The sequence below is a fragment of the Mixophyes fleayi genome, chromosome 6 (genome assembly GCF_038048845.1).
Source record: "Mixophyes fleayi isolate aMixFle1 chromosome 6, aMixFle1.hap1, whole genome shotgun sequence".
In the NCBI taxonomy this organism is placed as follows: Eukaryota; Metazoa; Chordata; class Amphibia; order Anura; family Limnodynastidae; genus Mixophyes; species Mixophyes fleayi.
The window spans coordinates 160,680,234-160,704,662 of record NC_134407.1 but is presented as its reverse complement, the minus strand read 5'-3'; the positions used below and the strand labels follow the sequence as shown (position 1 = coordinate 160,704,662).

Here is a 24,429-nt window from a genome sequence, read left to right as displayed (position 1 = left end):
GACTGACCCCAAACTGCCTTTGTCCATTTCAATTAATATTATACAGTCTATAACGGCTGAATTTTTTGGTATTTTCTACAAGTGGAGGGGGGCCTAGAGAGATAGAAACCAAACCGCTTTTGTCCATTTCAATTAATATTGTACAATCTATGATGGCTGATTTTTTTTGTATTTTCTACAAGTGGAGGGGGGCCTAGAGAGACAGAAACCAGACTGCCTTTGTCCATTTCTTTACATATTTAACTATAAGTGTAGGGTGTAATATACACCCAAAGACGATGGCTGCATTGCCAATATGCATAGATGGAGGGGAAGACAATCTGGTTTGTGTGTAGAATTAATGAAGGCCTACCTACCAGGAATTAAACTGTTTTTTTGCTAATTTATTAGCTTTACAATTACATTACTTATCCAAGAAACAGCTGGAGCACTAAATTTGGTTATTTTATGCACAAAAACATTGATTTTCCAACAAAATAGCAAAACAAAACCAAACAAAACCAAAACCAAAACCAAAACACGCAATGGCGGTTTTGCAAAACCAAAACCAAAACACAATGGTAATTCAGATCCAAAACCAAAACCAAAACCAAAACACGGGGGTCAGTGAGCATCTCTAATTGAAATGCTCATAATCCACTTATCGGTTGACATTTTACCTTTACTGTGTTACCGTCATAGTTAACATACCACTATGAAATGATATGGATAATCAATTCACACAAATGGAAATTTAATTAAAGCAGGTTATAAAATAAAGTTAGTATGCTTAAGAGTTAAGAGAGCTACATGCATAAATATATGTTGACAAATTAAGCAGTTTTACTGTTATTGACATATTGCTTAAAGTATGTGGAGAAACATGTCTAAAAAGTATTGCAGTAACGTATCTAAAGGAAATGTGCCCTCCATTATAGATATTAAGGGAATAGGGAAGCTGTGGTACAGTAAGTTAACGCCTGATAAGATGTGGCAAGATTAATTTGGATTAATGCCTAAATCTGGGGGGGTGAGGGGGATATAGTTAGTTCCTGATATGTGGAGTAATATTATTGGTTTAAAGTCTTATATGATCTGGGGGAGGGAGGGGGATATAGATAGTTCCTGATATGTGGAGTGATATTATTGGTTTAAAGTCTTATATGATGCTCTATCTACGTATTAGTTTGTGGTTTTAAGGCATAAAATGCTTTCATAAGTAATATGAAATTACCATTGTTCTATTTGAATTGAATGGTCTGTATTGCGCATACATAATAAATTGAGAATATTCTGAAGAGACTTTGTTTTTGAATTGATTCTATAAAGAGGGTCATTATCAGTTGGAGGTACCTAGCCGAGATATAATCCATAATACCTGACACGACGTACAGAGGAGGATTGGCTTTGAGAACTTGAATCAACGATGCATCAAGGTAAGGCAATTTCTTACTCTGTTTCATGTACTTGATTGCTGGTCCCCTGCTGTTGTGTGAGGCTTTATGGTATGTTTCTCAAGTAAGTCTCTTCATTATATCACATATTCAGTGTGCTCATGTTATGGGTGTATAAATGTCAGAAAATAATCTTTGTTGTCCAGATTGTTAATGTGTTGTTATAATTAAAAGGACATTGACGACACAAACTAAATTGATAGCAGTGATGGAAACTGACACTGAATGTTCAGTAACATATGGTAGACATAAAGACGGAATTTGTAATCCAACAATTTTTACTGCAATAATTGGAAGTCATAGTTGCCCCGCCTATCTAAGAACTCAAATAGGATTAGGATGGTGGCAAATATATCATTTCTTACCAGAAAACATTAGTAGGATAAGGCCACTTACATGTCCGTTAATAAATAAAGTATCAGGGATAAATATACCCAAATTTACCAAGCAAGCTATACAGATAGAATATTATTGTTGCCCTGTTTAAACCAGTAGAATACATTTATTGTTCCATCTCTTTTAAGTACTATGGGGTCTATTTATGACCCTTCATTTTTTTCACTTGTTACTTTTCAATCCTTATCTATTTGATAAGGATTGAAAAGTAACGGCTATGTATTAAAAAACTTCTCAGGGACAGCAGTGCCGATAACCTGCTGTCCCTGAGAAGTGACTCACCTGATCATCGCAGTCTTTTCTCAAGTTTAAAGGCTGCGGTGATCTTCTCTTTTTTTTTTTTCTTTTTTGCTAGTGCGCATGCACTGACTGAAAAGTTGGTGCATGCGCACTAGCATCCTAGACGGCAAACTGTAGGATGAGTGACAGGGAGGGATCACATGATCCCTCCACACATGCGCTGTCCAGCTCTGCTCTTCAGATCAGAGCTGGACAGCGCGAAAGTTTTCAGATATGTTAATGTACGCCAGCTTCAGATGGCGTACATTAACATGTAAAAAAAGAGAAAATTTTCTCTAGTTAGCTTTTAATACATAGCGGTTCTGAGCACTTCCCATACACTGTTATGGGGAGTGTTCAGAAAACCGATAGGAAATGCAAAGCAGCAGATATCTGAGATATCTGCTGCAATGCTTCAATGATACATAGTAATTTCACGATAAACACGCGAAAACTGTTGTTTTCGGGTGTTTAACACAGGAAAAATCGTTGATAAATAGACCCCTATGTGAGAATATGATGGTTGTGTGAAACTGTTTAGACCCGTATAGCAATTGATTCTATTGAGGGTCCAAGCGGAGGAGAACTCAGAAACTCCTTTGACTTGGGTGTCAGGAACACCTCTCAGAATTCAAGACTGTCTGGAACCTTTTGTGAGTGTATTATGGAATGATTCAGGAAGTGATATCGGAGTCATTCAAGGGGGCTGATCATGAGATAGGAGTGGCTTTGAGCATGCACACAGGTCAAGTCACTCTGACATCCCCTATTTGTAAGATTAGCCACTGCCCCTTTGAGGAAAGCATTTTTTATGACATGGAACACATAGTCACAGTTAAGCTACATAGAGAGAAACACGTAAATAAGTGTCTAATGAGCAGCCAGTTACTGTACAAATTGTTAAATACCAGAAGCTGATAAAAGTAATAAAAGTCAGCAGCAGAAAAAGGATTGAAGAAGGAAAATGTAAATTAATGACAGTTATTGTAATCCCTAAGGAACAAATGTTAATCTCTGCAAAAAGTTTGTTCTTTACAGACATTCTCCAGCTACAGAGAGAGACCCTTTAGGGCAGGCCTGTCCAACCTGCGGCCCTCCAGATGTTTGGGAAACTACAAGTCCCAGCATGCCCTTCCAGCTATCAACAGGTTGTCTACTGGCAAAGCATGCTGGGGCTTGTAGTTTCACAACATCTGGAGGGCCGCAGGTTGGACAGGCCTGCTTTAGGGAATCTAAATTGAATTTATCAAACTCTCAATGAGTAGAGGAATGCAATATGATTTGGGTTGTGTAAGTCCACAGCCAAAACAAACATAAGTAAGCACTAGAAAGGAAAAGATATCCTCAGAGTAAGTCTCGTCAGGATGAGAAAACTGAGGAAGAGAGGACGCAATGACTATCAAAAGCCACACCTGTGTTACAAATGCCGCTTATACAATGTAGATCCCAGACCCATAGTTTACTATAGCACGCAGCTAGATCCAGTTTCAAAAGGATTAAAAGCTATTGCAGCTGCAGCAGTTATGGTGGAAAAATCAGCAGACATTGTATTGGAATGCCCCATGAAAGTTCATGTCCCTCATGCAGTAGCTATGCTATTAAACTGTAAGAAAACCAGACATGTAACCTGTGCTCGACTCACAAAGTGGGAGTTGGCCTTAATGTTGCCTCAAAATATAGAACAGATAAGATGTAAGGTGTTGAATCCTGCTTCTCTAATGCCCATAAATGAAACTGGAGAGTTTTAGAGAGAGGAGTGGGAAAATAATGTCAGCACTAATGATTGTTTGAGATATGTTGATGAGCAGATGCTGCCAAGACTTGATTTAAGTGAAGTTCCTCTTCATAATCCTAATTTAACCTTTTATGTGGATGGCAGTTGTCACAAACAGACTGAGACAGGCACAGTCCTGTCAGGTTATGCAGTAGTTAATGATGTCCAAACTGTATTTTCAGTACCACTTCCAAAACCTCACTCTGCGCAGCTGGTGGAACTAAAACATTAATTAAAGCATGTCAGCTTGCAGAAAACAAAAGTGTTAATGTATATACAGACTCCCGTTATGCATTTGGCGTTTGTCATGATTTTGAGGAGATTTGGAAACAAAGAGATTTTTTAACTGCAACGGGTTCACCCATTGCTCATGCAGAAGCAGTAAAATAATTGATAACAGCCATACAGTTACCTTTACAAATTGCTGTTATAAAATGTCAAGCACATATGACAGGACATGATGAAGTCACCAAGGGTAACCAAAGAGCAGACATTGCAGCTAAAGCAGCTGCTCAAATGCATAGAAGAGTTGTAGAAATAGAAATGTCAAATACAGTGTTGGAAATGCATAGCAAGATAGCATCAAAATTAAATGAAAGTGATTGTTGGTATGTACACATTTGCCAGTAAGTGTTACATCAGGTATACCTTTAGTGGCTCATTTCCTACAGAACAGGACATAGATAAAATGGATTAGAATTGTGCAACTTATGGAGCAGAAAGGGATCAAGAGTTTAGGGACTGTAGAGAAAAAGCAGATCCAACATTGGTAGAATTAAAAGTACCATGGAATTTGTGGACTACAGAATCTTTGCACAAATCCCCAGGTATCCCAATAACAGTGCTGAGTGGGTTTCCTCAATTTTGTATAACAATAAGAGATACAGAAGTAATAGGCCGTAGAATAAAGGACAGATATACAGAAGAAGTAGTAGCAGATATCCCGATACCAGGTCAGGAAGTGGGGTATACTAAGTGTTCTCGATCAAAATTTGTGACTAAATTCCCTACAAGGTATAATTATGGATGACATGGTAGGTGAGATAGTTGTAGCCATAAATCAAACTATGGAAGAAGTGTCTCAAATCAGAAAAGTTGCATTACAGAATATAAGGGCTTTGGCTTCAGAAGCATTGTGCATTGGTAGAACAAGAATGTTGCAGACAAAGTTAAAGATAATGAGGCAATGGTACATGACCATTTGATTAAGGTTCAGGAATTAGAGAGCAGTCTGAAAGAGTTTGGACAAGAAGGATGGAGTCCTTTTGGATGGTTTGGCAAAGGATTTTCTGCAATGATGAGTGGAATCTTACAGTATGTGATAATAGAATTGTTGGTTATTGCGGTAGTGAATGTTTGTTTTCAGTGTTTTTCCTGTATTCTGTTCAGGAATAAGGAAAGTTATGAAAGTTAAGGAGGAATCTGTTGAAGGTGGAGGAGGAGAATATTTAAGGATGCAGGTAGTAGAGGAGAGAAATGATTATGGACGAACTGAGACTATAAGAAGAGAACATGATTCACCACTATATGATAGCATTGATGTTCGTCAAACCATGTAGAAGGGAATAGTAAGAAAATTGGATATCCATATGAATAATAAAGTCAAAATTGTAGACACCTATGATCCTAGACAGGGCTCCCTAAAATCCGATACGGCAAGTATTGGTGATTAACCTGTCACGCCTCCATTTACCTTTTCCTTTGTTGTTTGCCTCCAATAACCTCCCTTAGCATAAGAGAGAGGATCATATGATTTGTGTAAATTGTATGGTGTGTTGCCAGTAGCAACAGAGAGAGGAATGATATGGATAATCAATTCACACAAATGGAAGTTGAATTAAAGCGGATTATAAAATAAAGTTAGGAAGCTTAAGAGTTAAGAGAGCTACCTGCCTTGCTAACTGCCTGACAGTTTCCCCTCTATCTCTGGAATTATGTGAAAGCGGTTACCGCTGGGAGCACTTTGATCATTTATATGGAGGAGTTTGTTAATGCAGGTTTACCCCTATAATTCCAGAGATAGAGGGGAAACTGTCAGGCAGTTAGCAAGACACCACCCATAACATGGTTTAATACGGAGGTAACAAGCCTTCCAACTTTAGGTCTAGATTCTGACAGATTTACGTTCATCAGCTGGTGGCTCATACTGATACTTGCAGGCTGGCTCCTACCAATACCACATTAGTGGGGAGCTTAGAAGACAGTTATTGGTTCATGAATCTATTATGCCTCCAGCGTATTGTACCTATGAGATATTTATCTCAATTGAAGTGCAAGCTTAGATCTGTTATTATACAAATCAAACAGTCATCTTTTGACGTGAATTTATTTCAGGCTGGTGGTCATATAATATTCTGATTACAACCTGACTACATATCATTATAGTCCTCATTCCTCTCTGTCTAATGGTGTTTGGACTATATTTATATCAGTGGTAGATCACGGACCACTGATTTTATAGTATTATACCTGCATATTACCAATACTTATACAGCCTACTTACCATATGTTCTTTGGACTAGAGCATATAGGTACAGATACACAGTACTTTCAGCTTTATTTTAATTTTATTTTTATTAGATTGATATCAACCTATATTTCGCTTATAATTACATCCAATAAAAGTTATGTTTTAAGGGGATGGTCCAGTTACATTTATCGAGGATATAGATACATAGTGCACCTAGTTTCAACTAACTACTATTCTCTCTCTCCTTTCACTACGTTATCCCTTAGTTTTAGGTTGCACCCCAGTTACAAACCAAGATAATATCAACATGTATTAAATTATAGAAGGGAATTACAAATTACCCTGAGAGATACAATCATTGAGTCTGGGGGGTGAGGGGGATATTGATAGTTCCTGATATGTGGAGTGATATTATTGGTTTAAAGTATTATATGATGCTCTATCTACGTATTAGTTTGTGGTTTTAAGGCATAAAATGCTTGAATTGAATGGTCTGTATTGCGCATACATAATAAATTGAGAATATTCTGAGGAGACTTCATTTTTGAATTGGTTATCCATATCAGGGTCATTATCAGAAATAAAGACACAGAGACTTGTTTTGGCTAAAATGAAAGGTCAGCAATTTATTGAAATGTTCGATATATTGAGAAGAGGTGGCCAATATAAGCAGACCAATCAGCCCCTAGGTCACACACATGAGTTGTAAACTCCGCCCCAATAGATTGGGTACAGCTGAGGCCCGCCCACCTAAGCGGAGCCCCATCACCCCGAAGGGGTATTCTCACTAATTGCTCAATCCCTTTAGGGGAGAGTGCCTACTGCGCCTTGAATGTGACCCAAATGTCCGCTGACTGGGCTGCTTACCGCCAACATGAAAATTTCACTCAAACTGACCCAACACTAAGAACCACAAAAAAAAAAGAATAATTAATATATAAAACCAGAGCGAGAAACCAAAATAGGGCCTGGGTGGGTGGGAAAATTCTCCAGACAGTGAAAGGGGAAGCTGACTGCCTGTACCTGGACCTTATCCTGCTTCCCCCACTATAATCCTGCCCCCAACATCCCTACTGATTGGCTGACCCCTGACCCCCAGTGGAGTTAACTCTTGCTATACTTTTACTTTCTTTTACCTGCCCCCTCAGCGTTTATGTTACCTCGGGCTAATCCCCGCCATCTGTTATTCTAATCTGCTTATCGGTTGACATTTTACCTTTACTGTGTTTTACCGGCATAGTTAACATACCACTATGAAATAAAGACACGTAGACTTGTTTTGGCTAAAATGAAAGGTCAGCATTTTTTTAAAATGTTCAATATATTGAGAAGAGGTGGCCAATATAAGCAGACCAATCAGCCCCTAAGTCACACCCATGAGCTGTAAACTCCGCCCCAATAGATTGGGTACGGCTGAGGCCCGCCCGCCTCAGCGGAGCCCCATCACCCCGAAGGGGTATGCTCACTAATTGCTCAATCGCTTTAGGGGAGAGTGCCTACTGCGTCTTGAATGTGACCCAATTGTCCGCTGACTGGGCTGCTTACTGCCACAGCTGGGTCCCGCTAGGAACCCAAGCCCGCCACCAACTGACCTCTCATAGCCAAAACACTGAAAATCTGCTCTACAAAATACGACAACCCTGCATCTGACAAATGTACCCCATCAGGCCTATAGAATTTTGTAAAACGTGCTCCGATGTCCGGATAGCTGATAAACTCGCCCCCTACCTCCGATAATATTCTCCTCGCAGCCCTGTTAACCTTCCCACGAGCCTTTTCAATACGAGCTGGCCTGTCTGCTCCCCTCCATCTAATTCTAGGGATGATGTCCGACCGGATGAGGTGCACTGCTGGCCAATGTAGCTTAATTACCCCAATATCCGCGTTGATCCTTACTATGAGCTCTAAACCTTTCCACTTACCCAAATCATTGCCCCCGAGGTGGATTATAAGTAACAAAGGGCGTCCAAATCTGACCTTGCTATCCCTTAGAACCTTCAATAGCGACCCCCAACACAGCCCCCTGCGTCCTATCCACCTAACTGACCTTGCCTGGGGGGTATCTGGCCGAGTTATGAGCGGGGCCACTTTTACCGGCCCAAAAGACGAATGAATGGCCAACCAACCAAATATTTTGGCCATCTTGATGGGAACCTGTAAGATGGATTGAGATGTGTGTCAACCAGAGACGTAATGCACACTTAATAACTATCGTAAAAGAAACACTACCGCTTGTGCAAGATAGGGTGACCCATGCGGATGTAAAACCAGAAACCCCAGGGTGCAACAGCCAATCAGGCCCCCGAAGAAAAGAAAATGGCAAATCCCTCCGCGCCTCTTTTCAACAAGACAAGCAACCTTGGTCATGGGTCAGCCTCCCGGAATCCCTGTTGCGAATCCCTGAATGAATCCCTGTCCCTGTTGGAATCGTCCACCTGTTGCGCTAAAGCAACAGGTGGACGAACATATTTCCTAAAACACTTTGACTTCCACCTACCCAACTCCATAATAGACTGTTCTGAAGCGCCCTCTTCAGGCGCAACTGTAGCTGCTCCTATTCTGAAGGAATGGGTCCCATAATCTGCGATATTCAAGCCAAGCTTTGCAGCGCACTTCTTAAAGACGGCAGAAAACTGGTACTTTGCAAGGGGGTACCCATCACGATGCCTAAGCTAATTACCACCAGGGGCGTGGGCCATGTCCTTATACAACCTAGCTAGCTCGACTGGACAAACTGCACTGTCCCTGTTGCAATGCAAGGTAATCCACCGCCCTCTACCCAACGGATCTGTCTTAGATCTATGTATTTTACACGCCATGCTATCGTTCTTTACCACAAAATTCTTGCGAAGTAACCTCGACCCGATCGCCAATCTGGAAGACGCCACCAACTCGCTTATTCTGAATGCTCCGAAGAAGGCCATTGCGAATGACAACCTAAACAAAGCAGCCTCAAAAGCATCGCTAGCTACCATCGGGATAGTATTAACCAGACCGGCCAACAAAACTTTATCAATGGGCCTGCGTCTGTCTTCCACCGCAGGGGAAATCCTAGCCAAACCCTTTAATGCCCTGCGAACCAAAATCTGCTTAGTAACATCTTGACTACCGTGTAACTGCAGAAAGAAGGAAATACCTGCCAAAGCTGACACCATATAGGGCTTTGATTTACCCACATGAAAACAATGCCACACAAAAGACAGTATGCGCTGCTGATCAGTCTTACCTTCGGCCTCCCTTGATGAACAATACCCTTCCCAGGACGACCAAGCCTCCCGATATTTCTTCAAGGTACTCTGCGCTACCGAATGCTTTGCAAGGTCCACTATACCAGCCTTATAATCTGCCAGACAAAATCAGGACATGAAACACCAAACTCATTAGCCCCAGGAGTTATCGAACGAAACCTCAACCAATCAAATCTAGCCAAAGCATTCGCAATCCCATTATCAGACCCAGGTACATGCCTCGCCCTAAAGATGATGTTAAACGATAAGCACTTGTATACTAAATGCCTCAATAACCTCAGCGCCGGAGGAGAGGTAGCCTTCTGATTACTGATAGCGTGCACTACCCCCAAATTATCGCACCAAAAAACTATACTCTTATATCTCAGGCGATTACCCCACAATTCCATCGCTACAATAATTGGGAACAATTCCAGCAACAAGAGATTCCTTGTGAAACCTTCCTGACGCCAAGACGGGGGCCACGCGGCCGCACACCACTCCCCGTTCAGGTAAGCCCCAAAACCAGACGAGCCATCTGCATCCGCAAACAATTGAAGCTCCACATTATTGGCGGCAGACGACATCCACTAACAAACCCCATTGAACTTCTCCAAAACCAAACGCCACATGACCAGATCGTCCCTAATCTCCTTGGAAATTCTAACCAAATGACCTTTGTAACCCCAACTATAGCCCTCTCCAAATTACGGCATAATACCCTGCCCATGGGGATAACACGACAAGCAAAGTTAAGTAGACCAAGCAGGGATTGAACCTGCTTTAACGGAGCCTTACCCTTGTCCTGCAACGAGTCAATCACACCCTTCAACTAAGCCACTTTCTCTGTAGGCAGCCTACAGCTCACTGCTCTGGTGTCAGTTTCGATACCCAGGTATGACAGCCTCTCCGTTGGACCTTCCGATTTGTCCGCAGCCACTGGAACTCCCATAGCTCTAAACAATGACTGAGCTAAAAACAAAAAATCCTGACACACCGTGGACCCACTTGGCCCTTTGATGCCCTGTCCCCGTAACCACACACCAATGTAGAAAATTGCTGAAACACTCGAAAAATGCGCAAGACACTGAACAGCCCATAGGCAAACATTTATCTATATAATAACCCCTTGGCAAGCGAAAACCCATGCATTTAAATGAAGATGGATGCAAAGGCAGAAGCCTAAATGCTAACTCAATATCGAGCTTCGCCAGCAACGGACCAGCCCCGCAGCGTTGCACTATCAACAAAGCGTCCTCAAATGATTGATACACCACTGAGCATTCAAATTCTGCAATCGCGTCATTCACAGACATACCCTGATAGTGAGACAGATGCTGTATCAGCCTAAACTTACCCACTTCCTTCTTCGGTACTACACCCACCGAGGAAATGACCAAACCTTGAATCGGAGGAGTAGCAAAAGGAACACACATTCTACCCAATTCAATCTCTTTATTCACTTTCTCCTGCACAACCAAAGGCAACTCTAGCGCTGATTTCAGGTTCCTCGGCTAACCCGTATGTACAGTCCCACTTACCGGTAATTTAAACCCATGCCTAAAACCTTCCCCTAAAAACTCTGAAGCCGGTCTATTGGGGTACTAACCTAGCCATTTATCTATTTCAGACTACACGATAGGAGAAAAGGAGCTCCTGCGGGTGGTCTGTCCGTGGCACCTGGACCATTTCTCTTAGGACATTCTCTTCTGGGGTGCCCTCCCCCACACGCGGCACAGGCATGCTTAAACCTACAGGCTGCACCTTTGTCACAATGACCCCCGTTATATGCAAAACATCTCCCTCGAAAGGGCTGGGCCAATCTATGCGGGAGTTGCCTCTGCCTCATTGTCCCAGCAACACTCGCTCCCGATCTAGGCTGAGTCACCTCTAGCCACACCTCCACATCCTTACAGCCCAAATCCATCACCAATAAACCATCTTCTTTCCTGCGAAACGCCTCATCATAACGTCTCCACATGTTACCTCTGGAGCGGGTATACATTCCTTGTATCAAGAATATGTATTTAATAATGTTCATGTGTTCCTCCGGCCTGCTCTCCAGATAACAGGCTGCGAACACCAGGAACCCCTCCAACCAGTTGACAAAATTTTTATAAACCTCCTCACCCACGCCAGAGCGTGCCATCGCTGCTGCCAAATCGTCCTTAGCCTTGTTGGTAATGGCAAACATGTCTACAAACCGGCCTGTGCGTATCTTACCACGCACCCTGTTTCTACTGTCCTGCAGGATGGCTGTATTGGAACAGCGCACCACATCACCCGTCAACCTGCCACTGGGGCTGTTATTCACCACCCCCACTCTCCGGCGGGTACAGTTCAAATTCCTCTCCAGCAACCTTATTATCATTCTGTCCGAACTCCTGGACCTAGCTGGAGCCTCACTCTCAGAGGAAGAAGAGCCTGAATCAGAGCTCATACCTGACAACCCACTGGTATGCTCACCGGCTGCCTCGCGGCTACCACCGTCCGCTCCTGATGATGCTCCTGCTGCACCCGTAGCGACTTCCACATAAGAAGCGCGCCTGGACCCCCGACCCGATGACGTATTCACATTCGAACTTGCAGACGAGGAAACAGAAAGAGAGCTCCCTGGACCGTGAGCCGAGGACCCTGCAAGCAATGACGGTTCTGAATTATGCACTAGAAATCTGGGTTCAGGAACCAAAACCGTACCAGCTTGCTGAATGGGAGGAACTAAATTTAATGTGACCGTGCAGGGGGTGCCCTGAGAACCCATCAGGGAGGACGCCTTACCCTGCCCTGAACCAGGCCCTCCAGCCACTATCTGCACGTTCTGAGAACCACTGAAGGGGCTAATGCGGATGTCTGCGTGCAATCCGACCCTGAGAGAAAGGAAACAATGGAAACTGTGGAAGCAAAGGCACCTGTGGAGGGGGGGAAGATAGCAGGTAGTAAGGCCGAGGGTTGGGTCCGCATCTGAGTAAGGAAAGGGAGGGAGCCTTTGGCTATGCGGAGCCCAGCCAGAGGCACCGCTCCGCCATGGGAAGGAAGGAGGAGCGAATGCAGGGAAAGGCGTGAAATTAGCACCCTGACCCGCAGGCCAAGGAGGGGGGTGCCCCGCAAAAAGGTGGGCAGGACGTGGCTGGGAGGCCGGAAAGCAGAACGGGGGGGAAGGAGCAAGGGGCCATGCGGGGGGGTCGGGGGGCCTGGGGGGTTAGCAGCCACGGAGGGGAACGGGGTAGTAGGGGGGATAAGGAGGAGGGAAGGGGGATAGAGTACTGGGTGAAGGTTGGAGGGAGGAGGGGAGGGGTGGGAAAAACTACTACCGATGCGCATGGTGGGTTAAGGGGCAACTGCCACTGCAGTAAAGGGGGGGTACCCCCATGCTGCCCATTGGTGGGGGCCTCTGATGCCCTGCAGGGGGGGCCTGTCCTGGTTGAGGGGACACTGGGTGGTGGGGGGGTCCCCAAGGCTACGGTTAGGGTCTGGGACACAGGGGAGGAAATTATGTCAGGCAGGGGGAGGGGGGATTAACTGTGCCCCCGCTAATGTTGTTTCCCCCCTGCTATGCTGGGAAACTGACTTATAGGGGTGGGGGTTACAGGTTAGGGTGCCATCGCTTATGAATGGGCTTATAACAGCAGAGCCTGCAGTGTTTCCCCTCCCAGCCCCAGCGACAGACTGGCTCTGGGGTGAGGGAAGATATTTGTCAGAGTTCAAAACATTGGTGGCAGTGGAGCGTAGGACGGGCGTTCCTGGCGCGCCCAGTTCCAAGATGGCCGCCGCTACAATGGCCAGCGACTGTGCATGTGCGGTCGGGCGGCTTGTGCATGAGCGTGGCACCGCTCATGCGCAGACGGTCGCGGCGGACCCTCTTTTCCTCCCTGGCCCCTGCTCTGTAGGGGGAAAGGGAGGAACGCACAGCGGAGAGGCCAGGACCTGTGCTCTCCGCTTTGCAGAAGCTGAGGTGGGGGAAGCAGCCTCCAATAGGCGGAGGGGGGGACCCGGGAACGCTTAGCCCTCAGCATGTTGGGGAGAAGAGGGGGAGGATGGAAACTGTTAACCGTGAAAGGAAAGGGAGAGTGAGAGGAGGCGGGGGGGTTTTGAAGGAATGGAAAAAGGAGGAAAATCAGAGGAATAAAAGAGACAGGAATAGAGGACAAATAAAGCAGAAAGGAGAAAGTAATATAGAGAAGAGCAATAAGCAGGGAAAAACAGTAGATGGCCACAAATACAACAACAGCATAATAAAGAACAAACAAGTTTGCACTCATCAGGATAGCAGAGCGGGGTAGACTCACTCTAAAACTCTCCATACAGTGAAAGGGGAAGCTGACTGCCTGTACCTGGACCTTATCCTGCTTCCCCCACTATAATCCTGCCCTCTACGTCCCTACTGATTGGCTGACCCCTGCCCCCCAGTGAAGTTAACTCTTGCTATACTTTTACTTTCTTTTCCCTGTCCCCTCAGCGTTTATGTTACCATTGTGATGCGCATGAAACATCTCTGGCTCTTGTGAGTGTGTTTAGGTAACATGTTTTGTTTGAGTTGAGTTTAATTTCAAGCCCATTGATATAGGCTTGACCTATTTATGCTGACTATATTTATGAGTGGGAGACTAACAAGAGCCATTCAGGGCTGCAGGGACATCTAGTTCATTACGAACATGCTGTGAGCAATAGGGTGCCAAGCCTGTTTGGGGATTGATTCAATCTCCAACAACTGTTGATAGATTGCAGTAAGCTGTGTTGTCACCCATATCTAGTGAAAGGGACAGGGGACGATTGTCATGCAGATTGACCTGATGTTGAAAGATCATCATGATCATCATCATCACCATTTATTTATATAGCGCCACTGATTCCGCAGCGCTGTACAGAGAACTCATTCACATCAGTCCCTGCCCCATTGGAGCTCACAGTCTAAATTCCCCTAACACACACACAGAGACAGAGAGAGAGAGAGACACTAGGGTCAATTTTTGATAGCAGCCAATTAACCTACCAGTATGTTTTTGGAGTGTGGGAGGAAACCGGAGCACCCAGAGGAAACCCACGCAAACACAGGGAGAACATACAAACTCCACACAGATAAGACCATGGTTGGGAATTGAACTCATGACCTCAGTGCTGTGAGGCAGAAGTGCTAACCACTGAGCCACTGTGCTGCCCAGAAAGATCAGGGAAGCTGTCAAGGAGGACAATGTTGCGGCTGGAAAGCAGAGTGACAGTCCTCTAAAGGAGTAACTGTCAGCTCTTGTGTAGAACCTGTGAATGACTGTTAAACATTTATTGAAACATGGAACTGTGTGCTGTGCACTGTGTGTGTTAGGGGGGTTAATAAAGGAGTGAGCTTATTGGGAGATGGTCTAGCACCCATTCCTGTAACATGTGTGATGTGTACTGTACCACTACCAGGGGCAAACGCAGGATTCGAGGAGGGGGGTTTTCACGCCACAATACCAGTGGGCGTGTCCAGCATGTGTAGGGACGTGGCTACAAACACACATGGGGTCAAACACACAGACATGTAAATTATCCCATACACAGACAAGCACAGACTCACATATACACAAACACGCAGACATGTAAACTGCCACATACACAGATAAGCACAGACACACACAAACACACAGGATCAAAAACACAGACATGTAAGCTGTCATATACACAGACAAACACAGACACCACACACACACACACATTCTTACCTTCTTCTTCTGCTGCCTCCTGCATAACACCCATGCTGGCCGTGTGGGAGGAAGGGGCGGAGCCAAACTGCCCAGAGAACTGTGCTCACACAGCAGGGGACTGACTGGGAGATGATTACAAGCAGTAGTGGCTGGTCCCGGGAGAGGGGCCAGCCACTGTAAGCATACGGCACCCCAGGTAAGACAGGGGTTTTTGGAGACTAGAAAACCCCCCTGGGTGCGCCTCTGACTACACTGGTTTTTAAACTTGCAAGGGCCCAATTTTACATTTCTACCCACAGAGAGAGTGAGCTAGTTTGGAAAAGCCTGAGTAACATATAGGCACACATTGGAGAGCACCTGCACCATCCACCTGTGTAAAATAATAATAATGAATTATCCACAATTTGGCCATGGAAAACATTGTACAAAATGCTGCATCAATTGGAGGAAGAAAACATGATATATCGGTATATAACCTATTTATATACTAAACCGTGCTTTCAAGTTGACCTGTCACCCACAGAAGGCTCCTATTTTGCGAGTTGCATTAATATTCATGACAGTGTGTAGACTATCAATCCACTGGTGAGCAATGACATCACTGAGGAACCTCCGTAGGGATGTCATTGGCTCAGTTTCATTCTTACAATGGCTGCCCTCATTGCAGATGATGGGTGCACTTTAAGACGTTGAAGGACAGCAGTAAATATCGGCGTCTACCTTAGTTTGGAACCTGTCCAACTCTCCCAGATCTTTTCTCATCTCATGTAGATTAGTGAGAGAATGTTGCAGACTTTGTTGTTTATGTGTTATGTTTCATCTAACAACATACTTACCTACTTTCTTCGGCTCTCTTCCGGGAGCCAGCCAGAGGAGGTGGGTGCGGGGGGGTCTGGGGCGGCCAAAATTGCGTCATTTTGGCCCCGCCCCCTTTGACAGCATGACGCCATTTGACAGCGGGGGGCGGGGCCAAATGCAGTGATTCACCGGGAATCGCGGCGTTTGGGATCTAATTCTGCCCACTTCACTAGGAAGTGGGGCACTTCCTAGTGAAGTGGGCAGAATTCGGGAGATTGCCACACTCGTCCGGGAGACTCTCGCAAAATGTGGGAGTCTCCCGGACATTCCGGGAGAGTTGGCAAGTATGTCTAACAAAGGCTGAAACACTGTGACTGTGGTAAGCATTTACTTTACGCTTTGTCATATAAGGTGCAGATGAGGACACTAGAGAATGACAAAAAGCAGAATGAAAAGTTACAGGGATCACTGAAACAGGTAAAATCCATGAATTGGTGACAGTACTCCAGTTATCGTTAATTACAGAATGCTGCTTGTTTTTGTACTAAAGAGCTCTTTAAATTATAACACAATATAAATATGTTTTTTTAATCGGATGTCTGCTTTTGGACAACCTTCCCATTCATATAATATAATTCCCCACCACTACCTCCTACTATGTAGTAAATAGACCCTTACATGAAGCAAGGAGCTGGATTTCCAATAGTCCGTGAAGCTCACAGTGGGCCTGATTCAGAGTAAAACGTACATCCGCTCGAGTAACGTATCTTTGTGTTTTTTCACACTGCGCATGCTCAGAAAGTGAAACTACGGCTATTGAGACCTGCTACTTGTTGCCACTTACAACTCCATACGTCTGAAGAGGCAAGGCGGGGGAGGGAAGGGTGTTCTAACGTAGGCAATGTGCTGTAAGGGCGGGTTTCAGAAATTACGTATGGATTCAGACTGGGACGTAGTCACAGATACACTTGAAAAAGAGGTTTTATTTGTGGGTGGTCATGGGCAGATGACAAACACCTGTACTGGTGAATTGCTTGTAATTAGAGTTTTGCAAATGATTTGCAGTTGCTTATTGAGAATTTAGTAATCACTTGGCCATAGACTAGGATTTTCCAAACATGTAGTAGGAAAGATTTTTTTTAAAAAAGTTTTTTGTTTTCGCATGTTGGGAAGTTGTTCTTGCTGTATTAGCTAGTTAATTCAAGTTTAATTTATGCTTCATGTTTGTAACATATTAAAAGGGTTTTTTCTGCTGCTCATTCAGACCTGGAGGCATCTTCAACTCTGAATAAGGTGTACGTACATATTCACTTACACTTTTTTCAAATGCAAGTATCTCTGTATCAGGCCCAGTGTGTGATAGTCGATGGGCATTGTCTTTAAAAAAAAGTTCCATTTTAAAAAATGACTTCCGGGAATCAGCAGTTCTACGGAACCGCTACATAGTAAATATACCCCTGGTGTGCGCCGGAAGGGGATCGGGGGCTCTTTGCTACCCTGGGGGCAGGATATATTAAGGGTATTTGTCCAAAACTGGACAACATGCGGGGGCGCACGCAGGAGGGGTTTCTGGGTCTCCAGAAACCCCTCCCCTCCACTAACAAGTGCCCCACATAGCTGCACTGTACTATATAGCAGCCACGGCGCTGCAAAAGAAGCGCCCGTGGCAGGGCTGTATTGTATACAGCACCGCCGCGGACGCTTCTTTGACAGCGCCACGGCTGCTGTATAGTACAGTGCAGCCAATACAGAGCTGCTGCAGCTCTCTCGCATATTTTTTTTAATTTTTTTTGGGGGGTGTGTGGGGGGGCGAACCCCCCCTAACAATCCTGCGTGCGCCCCTGACATGTTAAAGTTGGCTTTGTCTTCCATGAGGAAAAATAAGCAAATAGCACATTGTTGCAGCTGGTAGCAAGAAAAGAGGAAGTAGTGTCAGATCCAATCAGTTAGGCTGCAACTGTGATGACATTAGGAGCAGACCTATCTTTATGTAATGAATAGTATATCCTGATGCCAGATTTATTTTTATGTAATTCTACAACTCACTCAGAATAAAACAGTGTTGGGCGCAGAGAGGAAATTGCAAGAACAGCTGAAATCTACTGAAGAGAAGATGTCCATCCTGGAAAAAAAGCTGGTTCGGCAGCAGGTGAACATAAACTTATTATAGTATACAGCTAATTTCCTCTGCAGCTCAGTATGTAGTAATCCACCCAGTCCTCTTCAATAGTGCTCTATGGAGTTCTGCTATAGAGACTGGATGGATTGGGCTCTCCAACACTGAGAACACACTGCTCCTAGTAAGGGGTGGGGGACCCTATTGGAGACACTGGGGCAGGTTATATTAAGGGTGTTTTCCAAAATTAGACAATCCATCTAAGCAGGACTGTGCCTCCCATGAGATAATGTAAAGAAATAGCTCATTGTTGCCTCTCATCATAAATGTGGTGGAGTGTGGGAGGGTTGACCGCCAACCAGTAGCGCAAGTAGAAGGTAAATAGTCTCAGTGTTGCCATATAGATCCAATCAGTTGGGCTGCAGACATGACATTAATCTTAGGAGCAGACCTATCTTTATGTAATGAATAGTATATCTTGATGCCAGATTTATTTTTACTTAATCCTACAACTCACTCAGAATGAAACAGCCCTGAACGCAGAGAGGAAATTGCGAGAACAGCTCAAATCTACTGAAGAGAAGATGTCCATCCTGGAAAAAAAGCTGGTTCAGCAGCAGGTGAATATAAACTTATTTTAGTAATAGTTTTGGCGTATTTATTTTCTTCTAAAAATAGAATACTTCTAAATATTTTCTATTAGATATTAAAAAAAGTCCCATGCAGGCAACAAGTTGTTTACATTATATATTTGTCATGTTTCATTGGGGCATATTCAATTGTTTGAATATCCCACGGCGTTAAAACTATTACCGTTATTACGGTAATAGTAAGCTGGATTTCAGCTCGCGGCTCAGGGAGCTGCAAGCTGAAATCCAGCGAGAGAAATACCGTAATACCAATTTTTATGCAGCAAACACAGGATTTTTAAAGGAGGGTTTCCAAATAGTTGAATTCTGAACAAAGCAAAAATACAACTTAAAAAATAAAGCGCCACAATAAGATGTCAACATAAACTTTTTTACTGTAAATAACAAGTATTATATATATATTATATTAGCATTTTACATGAAATGAAAAATCATTGCTACCACACACTAAAATACTGTACATTAAAACAATCTAAACCTATCTGTAAAATGAGTATTTACATTCCACATTAAAACTAGCAATGATACCGCACATCAAAATAGCATTGATGACACACATTAAAACTAGCAATGATACTCCACATTAAAACTAACACTGATACCGCACATCAAAATAGCATTGATAACACACATTAAAACTAACATTGCTAATGTACATGAAAAAAACGAACAAATAAAACAAATAAAAAACATTACACAAGTTTGGACTATATATATATATATATATATATATATATATATATATATATATATATAATTTGTTATTGGGTTACAGGGTGAAATCAGATACTGGCCACAATCAGTCTGACATAGTTTTTTTTATTAATGGACCAAAGACTCCATTTCTGGGGAGCCTGCAGGGTATGCAGAGCTGTGTGATTATATATAAATATTGTATTAGGAATCCTCTACTTTTTTAATCCTATAATACAATATTTATATACAATAACACACCTCTGCATTCCCTGCAGGGTACCCAGAAATGGAGTCTTTGGTCCATTAATAAAAAAACAGATTCATTGTGGCCAGTATCTGCAGCTCTTTTATTATTTAATGTTTGCAGTGACACTAGAAATAGCCCTACCGTGCCCCAGGGAAGCCAGCCAGTAATGCCGGGTATTCAAGGGAGGAGCTGCTGCGCTCGCACATGCGCAGCAGCTCCTTCTCGCCGAGCAGGAGTTATACAGCAGCCGCGGCGCTGTGACAGAAGCGTCGCAGCGGTGCTGTAAGAGAAAAAATATTTGCCATGTTTCAAAACATGCATTTTGCCCGACCGATCCACGGATGGGGGGGGGGGTTTCTGGAGACTCAGAAACCCCCCCCCCCTGCGTGCGCCCTTGGGGCACGCGCCGCAAGATTTTTAACACAAGAAAGTGGCATCAGATAAGTTGATGTAGGTAGGGGCAGCAGCCAGCAGTAACATTACAGATCACCACCACACTCCCAGCCTATCACTGACATGTAGGAGCAGCAGCCAGCAGTACCATTACAGAACACCACCACACTCCCAGCCTATCACTGACATGTAGGAGCAGCAGCCAGCAGTATCATTACAGAGCACCACACACTCCCAGCCTATCACTGACATGTAGGAGCAGCAGCCAGCAGTACCATTACAGAGCACCACCACACTCCCAGCCTATCACTGACATGTAGGAACAGCAGCCAGCAGTACCATTACAGAGCACCACCACACTCCCAGCCTATCACTGTCATGTAGGAGCAGCAGCCAGCAGTACCATTACAGGGCACCACCACACTCCCAGTCTCTTATTGACATGTAGGAGCAGCAGCCAGCAGTAACATTACAGAGCACCACCACACTCCCAGCCTATCCCTGACAGAGAGGAGCAGCAGCAAGCAGTACCATTGCAGAGCACCACCACACTCCCAGCTTATTACTGACAGAGAGGAGCAGCAGCCAGCAGTACCATTACAGAACACCACCACACTCCCAGCATATCACTGACATGTAGGAGCAGTAGGCAGCAGTAACATTACAGAGCACCACCACACTCCCAGCCTATCACTGACATGTAGGAGCAGCAGCCAGCAGTACCATTACAGGGCACCACCACACTCCCAGCCTCTCATTGACATGTAGGAGCAGCAGCCAGCAGTACCATTACAGGGCACCACCACACTCCTAGACTCTCATTGACATATAGGAGCAGCAGCCAGCAGTAACAATACAGAGCACCACCACACTCCCAGCCTATCACTGACCGAGAGGAGCAGCAGCCAGCAGTACCATTACAGAACACCACCACACTCCCAGCCTATCACTGACATGTAGGAGCAGCAGGCAGCAGTAACATTACAGAGCTCCACCACACTCCCAGCCTATCACTGACATGTAGGAGCAGCAGGCAGCAGTAACATTACAGAGCACCACCACACTCCCAGCCTATCACTGACATGTAGGAGCAGCAAGCAGCAGTAACATTACAGAGCACCACCACACTCCCAGCCTATCACTGACAGGGAGGAACAGCAGACAGCATGATCATTATGGAAAAAAATTACATCATATAAGTTGTCAGGCCCTGTTCAGTGAGTGCTCTTACACTGTATCCATATATAAGTGTTTTTTGTTTGTTTTTTACAGGGTGAAAATATGAAACAGCGACACACAATTGCAATGTTAAGAAGCACAATAGCAGGACAAGAATCATTGATTAGGGAATTGAAAGAAATGGAAACGGTAATAAAAGTCTACATGGGTTTTCAAAGATCAAATATGCTGATATTTATTAGTAATCATATTTCAAGCCATGTGAAAATGCTGAGATATAAGGATTTTGCATATTCACACACTTTATATTAGACTTATTTTTGTGATTTTAAAATCAGTTTCTATCACACCTTGGCTAGATCTGGACTGTTCTTCGCTCATATTGAGCACTCTCAATGCGGGAGATGATAAGTACATGAATTAAGGTTTTTGCAGTGTCTTGTGTGAGATATGTGCGAATTCTGGAAATGTTTTTTAGATGTATGTAACATGATTTAGATATAGAGTCAATGTGGGGAACAAAGGATAGGTGTGAGTCAAGGATTACACCTAGGCAGCGAGCTTGTGGGGTGGGATTTATGGTGATGTTATCAACAGAGATAGAAATGTCAGGTATGCTCTTGTTGGTGGGTGGGAATATTATTAACTCTGTTTTAGAAAGATTAAGTTTGAGTTGGCGAAAGGACATCCAGGATGATATGGCAGAAAGACAGTCAGTTACACGGGACAACACAGATGTTGAGAGATCAGGAGAGGATAGATAAATTTGGGTATCATCCGCATAGAGATGATACTGAAATCCAAAGGAACTTATTAGATTTCCAAGAGAAGCGGTATAGATAGAGAACAGCAGAAGACCTAGCACTGAGCCTTGCGGTACTCCAACTGATAAAGGAAGCGGAGCAGAGGTGGCCCCAGAGAAATTAGCAGTGAAAGAGCGATTAGAAAGGTAGAATGAGAACCAGGATAGAACATAGTCTTGAAGCCCTAGGGATTGCAACGTTTGTATGAGAAGTGAGTGGTCAACGGTGTCAAATGCAGCTGAGAGATCCAGGAGAATTAGGAGAGAGTAATGGCGTTTAGTTTTAGCAGTGACCAGATCATTGACAACCTTAGTCAACGCAGTCTCTGTGGAGTGTTGAGAACGAAAGCCAGACTGAAGAGGATCCAACAGGTTGTTTGCGGAAAGGAGGCGAATGTAGGCAAGTCTCTCTAGAAGCTTGGAGGGGCACGGGAGCCGAGAGATGAGACAATAATTTGAGAGAGAGTTTGGGTCGGAATCTTGTTTTTTTAGAATAGGAGTAATCACTGCGTGCTTGTATAGTGACGGAAAGATGCCAGTAGAGAGCGAGAGATTACAGATTTTAGTTAGAGGTGAGATGAGCACAGGAGACAGGGATCTACCAATTTGCGAGGGAATAGGATCAAGGGCACAGGAGGTAGAGTAGGAGGATAAGAAGAGAGTAGAAATTTCCTTTTCATTTGTGGGGTCAAATGAAGAGGGTGTCAGAGGTTGGTGGGAAGAAATTGAGCCAATTGCTTGTCTAGGAAGAGGATACCAATTCTAGTCTGATCTTATCAATCTTGTCCTTGAAATAGGAAGCAAGATCCTGGGCACTGATAGTGGACGGAGGGTATGGGGTGGGAGGATTGAGAAGAGCATTAAATGTCTTAAAAAGGCGTTTGGGGTTGGAAGCCTGAGCATAGATAAGAGATTGGAAGTATGTTTGTTTTGCAGTGTCCAGGGCATTTTGATAGGAGCGATAGATAGAAGTATATGTGAAGAAGTTATTTGAGGTGCGAGTTTTACGCCAGTGGCGTTCTGTTTTACGGGAAAGTTTTTGAAGATATTGCGTTGCTGTAGTGTGCCATGGCTGACATCGAAGTCGACGTGTTGTATGTAGTGTCGCTGGAGCCACTTGATCAATGGCTGTTGCTAAGGTTTGGTGAAAATGAGGTACTGCCATCTCAGGGGAGGAGAATGTAGAGATAGGGGAGAGAAGGTGTTGGAGAGAGGAGGAAAATTGTTGAATATTAATAGAATTAAGATTTCTGCAGTATGAGGAGGCTTGGTAGAGTTAGACAGTAGAGAGGTTAGAGCAGTGGGGGTGAGCGTGTAGCTGATAAGGTGATGATCCGAGAGCATAGTCTAGAGCAAACAATATCAAGGCAATGGCCATCCTGATGAGTAGTTGATTCAATCCACTGCGAGAGGTCAAGTGAGGAGGTTAGAGAGAGTAGTTTGGAAGCAGCTTTGGAAGGTGGGTTATCAATGGGGATGTTGAAATCACCCAGGATGAGGGTGGGGATGTTTGAAGATAAGAAGTGAGGGAGCCATGCAGAGAAATCCTCAATAAATTGTTGGTGTGCTCCAGGGGAACGATAGATCACCGCAACATGTAGAGAGATTGGATTAAAAATGCGAATAGCATGTACTTCAAAAGATGTGAACGTGAGTGATGGGACATTTGGTAGAACTGTGAACGTGCACTGTGGGGAGAGAAGTAGTCCAACCCCACCTACTTGTCTGCCTTCAGGTCTGGAGGTGTGGGTAAGATGGAGGCCACCATGGGAAAGTGCTGCAGGTGAGGCAGTGTCTGATTGCATGAGCCATGTTTCTGTTATTGCCAGAAGGTTGAGGTTTTTTGAGAGGAAGAGAGATTATGAATGGAGGTAAGTTTGTTACAAACAGAGCGTGCATTCCAATGTGCACATTTAAAGGACTTTGGAAGAGAGGGAAAGCAGGTGATGTGTTTGAGGTTTGCTATAGAGCGGTAGTGTTCTGATGTATGTGTGTGTGAGGAGTGTAGGGGACCTGGATTAGGTGATATATCACCGGCTAATAGAAGCAGAGAAAGATAGGTAAGGGGATTGTAAAATGTGGGGCCTTTTAGTTTCTGGCGACAGGTGGAGGCTTTACTTGTTAGAGATAATAAATAGGACAACAGTTCATGGGTGTTAACTAGAGGTGAGTGGAGTAACGAAGGTTTGCATATTAAAAACACGCAACAATGTGATCACACTAAGGGAAACGTTTTCACAATTATTCAATTCTGTGTAATCAGATAGTATATTCTGATTGAATTGGAATGA

The 24,429-nt window shown here is 44.1% G+C and overlaps 1 protein-coding gene across 4 annotated transcripts in view; it reads left to right on the top strand.

Moving 5' to 3' along the window:
* The first annotated feature begins 1,170 nt into the window (after positions 1-1,170).
* LOC142094614 (calcium-binding and coiled-coil domain-containing protein 2-like) overlaps positions 1,171-24,429 on the top strand; it is a 34,139-nt gene continuing 10,880 nt past the window's right edge. The window contains exons 1-5 of one of the 4 annotated variants that reach the window (XM_075176940.1): positions 1,171-1,415; positions 16,467-16,532; positions 18,106-18,204; positions 18,693-18,791; positions 21,430-21,525. In XM_075176940.1, coding sequence (XP_075033041.1) covers positions 16,473-16,532; positions 18,106-18,204; positions 18,693-18,791; positions 21,430-21,525 — 354 coding nt within the window. In that variant the 5' untranslated portion in view covers positions 1,171-1,415; positions 16,467-16,472. The remainder of the gene's footprint in view (positions 1,416-16,466; positions 16,533-18,105; positions 18,205-18,692; positions 18,792-21,429; positions 21,526-24,429) is intronic. The other 3 variants (XM_075176942.1, XM_075176941.1, XM_075176943.1) reach the window with 3 other exon arrangements.